Consider the following 7,687-nt stretch of genomic DNA (forward strand, 5'->3'; position numbering starts at 1 on the left):
ACTAAAAACTAGCCGTTTTCGATTCATCTTCCCAAATTTCAAAAAGAAGAAAAAGGAAAGAAATACAGAAACCCCTCTCATTTCAGGAGCTCTTTCGATGGAATTCTCCTGAAAATCAACAAATTCTCGTGCTTGTTTAAAATTTGAAAGGAATGTAAAGTACACAGAAACTGATTTTATCGAACATTGTTCCAGAATCTTGGCAAACAGCGGTCAATCTTGCAGGTGATTTTCAAGAAGTTCGGGTTTTTTTTAAGGTAAGTGCATGATTAATTTCTGAAAAATTACATGTATATTCAAAAAATTTCACCTATTTTATTTCTTTGAAGTTTAGAGATTGTTGTTCTGCTTCGTGTATTTATCTGCTTCAGAAGAACCATTTGGTATGTTGTGAGTGTTATATTTTTTTTTCTGTTAATTTGATCTTCTGGCTTAGAGACAGTTCGGTTATTGTTATTTTCCTGATGATTATCTTCTATTGAAAAAATTGTAATCTCATTTTGGCGCACTTCTTTGAATTTTAACTCTTTGCGCCCCAGGATTTATTATTTACGATCACGGATATGAGGTATCTGCTATGTAGTGAATCTTAACCAATTGGTTAATTTTGTATTTGTTGTCTATCAGTAAAAAGACGAATTTCCTGGCCCACGAAAATATACGCTTCAAGTGAATTTTGCGATAAGTACCTGGCTATTTTATAATCATTTTTATTTTTCTTTAGAGATTAATTTTGGTAGGAGAGCTTCGGTTTGATGAAGATGACATTAGGATCATCAGTGACACCGTCATCAAAGATCAGGAGGATGCCACTATGCACCCCTGGCAGTACAAAAGTGAGGGTGGAGAATATTTTAGTGACAGTTCGAATGCGGCCATTGAGTTCAAAAGAACAAGCCTCTTATGACCTCATTGCATGGGACATTACTGATGAAAATACCATTGCTTCAAAGAATCTATACCACGAGCGGCATGCTGGATCTTACACATTTGGTAGATGAACTATTTTTTACATAATTTTTTAAGAAACGCTTGCTACATTTGTTCTAATCATAAACTTGTGGCTGAACTGCTAATTCTTATCACTTCTTAACAACTGAAAGTAAATCTTCCTATTTTGCAGATAAAGTTTTTGATCCTGCTTGCCCTACCTGGAAAGTTTATGAAGAAGGTGCTAAGGATGTTGCTTTGTCTGCTGTTAGTGGAATTAATGGTAAAAGACTAATGGTGAATTGTGACTGTATGTCTGAAAATTTTGTTGCCTTTTCCATTAGTTATTTTACAATGTTTGTGCAGCGACAATCTTTGCATACGGGCAGACTTGTAGTGGAAAGACTTTCACCATGAGGGGTGTGATGGAACATGCTGTCAAAGACATTTATGAACACATCAAATTTGTAAGATGTATTGGTTTGAAAATTTATTATTTATTTATATAATTTGAGAATCTTGTTTTAATCAATCTATGTGGTATATTACCCTTTATTGCCTTTGACAGACTCCAGAGAGGGATTTTGTGCTCAAGTTTTCTGCTTTAGAAATATATAATGAAACTGTGGTAGATCTTTTGAACAGAGAGTCTGGATCACTTCGCCTGTTGGATGATCCTGAGGTGAAAACACCAATATTATGTTATTCATTTGATCTTTCTTATTTTGTGTCTTAAATGTTTCTTATATGTGCAGAGAGGAACCATTGTTGATAAGTTGATTGAGGAGGTGGTGAAAGATGCTCAACATTTGAGGTATCTAATAAGCATTTGTGAAGGTAATACATAAAGAGGAGAATTTAAATTTCGAAGTGCATATTTTGTTACCCCAAACAATTTTATTCCACAATTTTTTGCGTCTTCGAGAAATTGTAATGTTTTACCCAAGATAAATCATCTGACAGTCGCTTGTTCTCGCAGCTCAAAGGCAGGTTGGTGAAACTGCTCTAAATGATAAAAGCTCGAGGTCACATCAGATAATTAGGATGGTAAGCTTCAGCTACTTCAATCACATGATTCTGAGTAAATGACTCTGAGCCATAGGCATGTAATTCTTTCCTTAATGAAATATGCTTAATCTTCATCTCACATACCCACTGCACATTTTGAACTCCCAGGACGTGCTTTCCATAATTGTGCATCCATGTTTTCAGTCACTTATAGTTCCCAATGTCCTTTTTGTTTTCTCTTTATACATCCCATATGTTCATCTGACCGTTAGCACATCCACTGCGTAAAGTCCTTTCAAAATCTTTGTTTTAATGATTAACTACTGCTGTATCGAAACATTGCTTCTCTAGTTCTGTTATTTAATTTTTTTTTCTACTTTTATGTACTTAGTTTAGCAAAGAACCTCTTTCAAATATCTGTAGCATATTTTGACACATGAATGCCTTTTTTTCCACCTTCATTTTCCAGACCATCGAGAGTAGTCTCAGAGAAGACTCAGAGAGTGTGAAATCTTTTTCTGCCAGTTTGGTTAGTGTTGTTTTATCCCACTTGAGATCTTTGTTCCATAGATAATTGCTCGTTCAGTATTAAATTCAATAACAATTACAGAATCTTGTGGATCTAGCTGGTAGTGAGCGTGCTGCTCAAACAAACACAGATGGTGCAAGGCTGAAAGAAGGAAGTCATATCAACAGAAGCCTGTTGACATTGACAACTGTCATCAGAAAGCTAAGGTTTGGATATTATATGACAACAGCAAATATGATGTCTGATACTGAAGTTCAAACATGTTCAGTAAAAACACTTGCCAACTAAGTACCTTATATTGTTAAACCTGAAGTTATGATCGTCAATGGGACAACAATTTTGTTACTCCACTATGTATATTTTATAAATACACAACAATGCAGTGGGGAATTCAAACTAGTCACGTCTTCATTAAGGGGAGAATCCGTTCAAGAATGAGACAGAGGCTCTTGGCACTCTGCTGCTTACTTATTAACTCTCATTAGTTTTGTGCTCAAAAAGCTTCACAATTCATTTGTAGAGGTTCAATTAAAATACAAACTAACCTGATGATATTCCTATTTTGTATGTTTATTTGCAGTGGTGGAAAGAAAAGTAACCACATTCCTTACCGAGATTCTAAACTCACGAGGATATTGCAGACTTCACTAGGTGGAAACGCCCGAACAGCAATAATTTGCACAATGAGCCCAGCTTTGAGCCATGTAGAGCAATCAAGAAACACACTTTTATTTGCTACAAGTGCAAAGGAAGTAACAAATACTGCCCGAGTAAACATGGTAAGAAGAAATTCTCATCTCATAAAACATATTTTTTCTATGTATCTCATGCGAAGTTCATTATCTTTCCACATTCAATTTTTTGTTTCTGGTGAGGTTAATATTGGAACCCATAGTTAAGCAGAACAATGTTTATCAACTCTCTCTCTCTTTAATTTTTGAACCCTTTTTCAAGTGAAAAGATGAATTAGATCTTTACATTAGAATGTTGTGTGATAACTTAAAACATACTGTCAGCAGTGTTCCTTAACTTATATATAAGAGAATCTAAAACTTATTAAATATGCATAGCGTCACCATTGCAAAAAACAGTTGGAGGATGCATAAATTGAAGTACTGATTTGCATGTACAATTTAACAATATCATCTTTTTTATTTTTAACGAAAATAAGGTTTACTGATTTCCTATTCGAAAGTTTAGTGTTATCACCAACTTAACATATTGCTTATCAGATGGTGTCTTCAGTACTACAGCAATAACAACTGAAATGTGCACTTACGTGTATTGAGTTTTGGAGCTGAGAGTTATTTTATTCATCTAGGTTGTTGAAAAGAAGCAACTAGTAAAGCATTTGCAAGAAGAAGTTGCCAGACTTGAAGCAGAGTTTCTAAACCCTGAATTGTCTGATTCTTCATCCTTAAGGTCTTTGTTGAGGGAAAAGGAAAAGAAAATACAGCAGGTGGGGTACCCTGAAACTTTCTTTAAATAAGCTGAACTATTTCACCAGTTAAATTTCCCTGGTAATGTGCCTAGTTTTATGTGAAAGTTTTTGTGTTTCAAGGTCACAAAAAAACTAAAATGTCCATCCACACCATCAACTCTACTTCCTTGGCATTCTGCCATCAGATCTTTTAGTCTTTGTTTCTTCCATCAAATCATTTTAGTCTTTGGTACAGACATCAGCATTCCTTCCATTTAAAAAATATTAGCTGGTTTGTTTGGGAGGTCGAATGGCCTTTCATTTGGAGAGAAAGCAAATTGAGAAGACATTAACGGAGGGAGTTCACTGTATTTCAATAGTGGATGATACTTTATCTTTCTACATATTTGGATGACAATTTTACATATACAGATGGAGAGAGAGATTCATGAGCTGAAGCGTCTGAGAGACCAGGTTCAATCTCAGCTTGAGTTAGAAAGAAGTTCACACAAAGAGCGAAAGGTATATTTATGTGTATTGCTATGCTTTCTTTCCCTCATTCTAACATCAGATCTTTTTATTCCAAAATAATGTTTCATTTCATGATGTTATATACATAGATGCAAGTGTGTATTAAATAGTTTAACTTATATCTTTTTAACCAAAAATAATTTCATTTCATGATGTTATATGCATGGATGACAAGTGTGTATTAAATAGTTTAACTTTGTCTCAAGGTGACGTATAATTTGTTTACAGACATCATGGCTGTTTCCGCTCATTTGCCTAGACATCCACAGCCCATCTCTATTTTGTTTTCGTCTCTAACAGGGAACACATTTCTTTGAGTAATCTTTGTTCATTTCAGGCATCAGAGCATCAAGGGCCTTCTTGTCATGTGGTTAAACGTCTTTCTTATAACGACAATGACTCGCTTTCCAGCAAAAGCAATTCAAAAGCCAAGATTAGGAAGAAAGCAAGAAAAATACAGACTTCTACAGGAGTTCTGGTTAACGAAATCAGAAATCTGGAGACGAGGCAAAGACAACTTGGCGAAGAGGCAAATCGTGCACTTGAACTACTTCACAAGGAGGTTGTTTCTCAAAAGCTTGGAGGTCAGGATACTACTGAATCAATAGCAAAGATGCTATCAGAAATAAAGGTTATGCATGCAGCAAGTTGCACATCAGAGGTGCAGACAAAAGATAAGGTTACATTGAGAGAAGAAATCGCTCGATTGAACTCCGAAGAAAGTGACATTTCAGTTTTAGAAAAGAAGCTTGAAAAAGTTCAGAAATTTATAGAAGAACTAGTTACACATCTTCCAAATGGTGAGGAGACTCCAGACTCAAAGACTTCTGCAAAAAAGAGAAAAGGGCTCCCTTTTACTTTGAGTAATACAGCCAACATGCCTAATATAATACGATCTCCTTGCTCAGCGAGATCTTCGACTTGCAAATCAATGGAACATGAAACTGAAAACAGAGCCCCTGAGAGGAATAGTGTCCATGATGCAATCCCCAGGCAAAAGTGCATCACCCCTACTAGTGAAGAAACTTGCAGCATCTCATCAAGAGGGAAATGTTCTGCACAAAAGCATTCAAGCTCAATCAATGTGAAGAAAATGCAGAGAATGTTTAAAAAAGCAACTGAGGATAACATTCAAAGCATTAAATCTTATGTTACTGAGCTGAAAGAACGGGTAGCAAAGCTACAGTATCAGAAGCAGCTTCTTGTTTGCCAGGTGATTATTACGCCAAGATATATTCAGCTTGATTTTACCTTCAATGTTTGTGATAAAGTTTTATGATGCAAAATATGTGAATCACAGTCACTAGAAATTCGTGGTCTACGGGTCGATTACCTTCAGGGATGCATGGTTGTATAGTTTGCGATGTTACTTTTAACAAAAGTTATTGACTGATGGTTCAGAATATGGTCGACGCTAATCTAGTAAAGTATTTTTATTTGTTACATACCGAGTAAGAGATGAAAGTTGCTTCAAGTGCAGCTTTAGCTCATTAATTTTCTTTAAGACCTTCACTTTTGATATATTTATTTGTAACCCGTTTCACTGAAAGTCGTATCAATAATTTAGGTGTTGGAGTTAGAAGAGGCTAACGAGGCTTCAAGTGATGACACAGAAACATTAGTTGGACAATCATCCATTCCATGGAACGTGGTGTTTGAGGATCAAAAGAAAGAGATTATAATGTTGTGGCATGTCTGTCATGTTTCGATCATACACCGCACACAATTTTATTTGTTATTTAGAGGAGATCCTTCTGATCAGATATATATGGAAGTCGAACTTAGACGGTTGAAATGGTTGGAGCAACATCTAGATGACCTCGGTAATGCCAGCCCCGCACTCTTAGGCGATGACCCTGCTGGCTCAGTATCATCAAGGTACTTTCCAAAACTTTTTAATAAACTCTGTCTACATCATGCAACAATAATCACGGTGTATTCATTCACAAATGAAACTTAACCATATTTTAGTATTATGTGCATATCATCTCTCACGTTTCTAGTAGTATGCATATTAGCTTGTGATATTAAAATTATTTCTCGTCGCAGCATCAAGGCTCTTAAACAAGAAAGAGAATATCTAGCAAAGAGAGTGAGTTCAAAATTAACCGTGGAAGAAAGAGAGATCTTGTACATGAAATGGGATATTCCACCGGAAGGCAAACAGAGGAGGCGACTGCAGCTTGTTAATAAACTGTGGACCGATCCTCTCGATATGCAACATGTGAAGGAAAGTGCAGAAGTAGTGGCCAAGATTGTTGGTTTCTGCGAATCGGGCCAACCCATTTTGAGGGAAATGTTTGAGCTCAACTTTGTTCCCCTTAGTGACAAGAAGACATGGATGGGTTGGAATTTGATATCAAATCTTTTGCATCTGTGAAAGCACATGATGATTCATGATAATGTGTTGAACTTTGAACTTCATTGTCTTGTAACAGAAAATTATCGAGATCGGTATGTCAAAGAAGTTTACACTGTGAGTTTACACTTGCCACCCGATATAGCATTAATATCTTGAGTTAACTACAACAATATGGATCTCGACCGTATACACACAAACCTATATATATTAAATTTGAAATATAAACTTGAATATGCGAAACGCTTTCAAATTATTGACTTACGATGATTAATACAATTAATATTAAACAAATCATGTTCGTCTAGTATAGATTTTTCCTAATTATTTGAGTCAAATTTTATAAAATGTACCTATATGAATTCATGATCTTTGAGACCATGAAAGACACAACAAGTTTTTGATATTTCTATGGTTATGCAATCTTTTCCAATATTTCAGTGGGATATTATATCTTCATGCAGCTTTTATCCTCTTGGTTCCCTTGATATCAATTTCGTGGTTCAGGGAATGATCTTCCGAGTCAGAGCGAAACACAGCTGGTTCGACATGTTGTGGCAAAACATCCAAATTGTTATCCAAAAGGTTCACTCCTTTTAAACGTCTTCCACTCCGCTGTTGAGCTCATATATTTTACGACCCACCTGAATGCTTAGATTGTCGACAATTAGGTGGATTGATGAGACAAATTAGATGGAAATATTGAATGCATTAATTAAGTACATTTAATTTGTAACATTTAATTATTGTCACGGAGGCTGCAATATTAGACTTTTGACATGGGATTTCACACTAGGGAAACTAATATAAATAGGGATCTCTTTTCATCAGTTTTTGCATCCCAAGTTACCATTCAGCTCTTCTCTCGATCATTTCTTCTTCTTTGATTGTGTAGTTTTACAATATTTGT

At 35.5% G+C, this 7,687-nt stretch overlaps 1 protein-coding gene across 1 annotated transcript; it reads left to right on the forward strand.

Annotated features, from left to right (window-relative positions):
• The first annotated feature begins 525 nt into the window (after positions 1-525).
• Positions 526-6,891, forward strand: LOC140818561 (kinesin-like protein NACK2). The gene is made up of 14 exons (XM_073178560.1): positions 526-993; positions 1,124-1,213; positions 1,297-1,397; positions 1,499-1,612; positions 1,686-1,767; positions 1,910-1,977; positions 2,408-2,467; positions 2,549-2,673; positions 3,048-3,246; positions 3,789-3,926; positions 4,320-4,409; positions 4,756-5,631; positions 5,986-6,296; positions 6,468-6,891. The coding sequence occupies exons 1-14, from the start codon at positions 756-758 to the stop codon at positions 6,796-6,798; spliced, it is 2,823 nt and encodes a 940-aa protein (XP_073034661.1). The 5' UTR covers positions 526-755; the 3' UTR covers positions 6,799-6,891.
• The last annotated feature ends 796 nt before the right edge of the window (positions 6,892-7,687 follow it).

The sequence above is a fragment of the Primulina eburnea genome, chromosome 17 (genome assembly GCF_022965805.1).
Source record: "Primulina eburnea isolate SZY01 chromosome 17, ASM2296580v1, whole genome shotgun sequence".
In the NCBI taxonomy this organism is placed as follows: domain Eukaryota; kingdom Viridiplantae; phylum Streptophyta; class Magnoliopsida; order Lamiales; family Gesneriaceae; genus Primulina; species Primulina eburnea.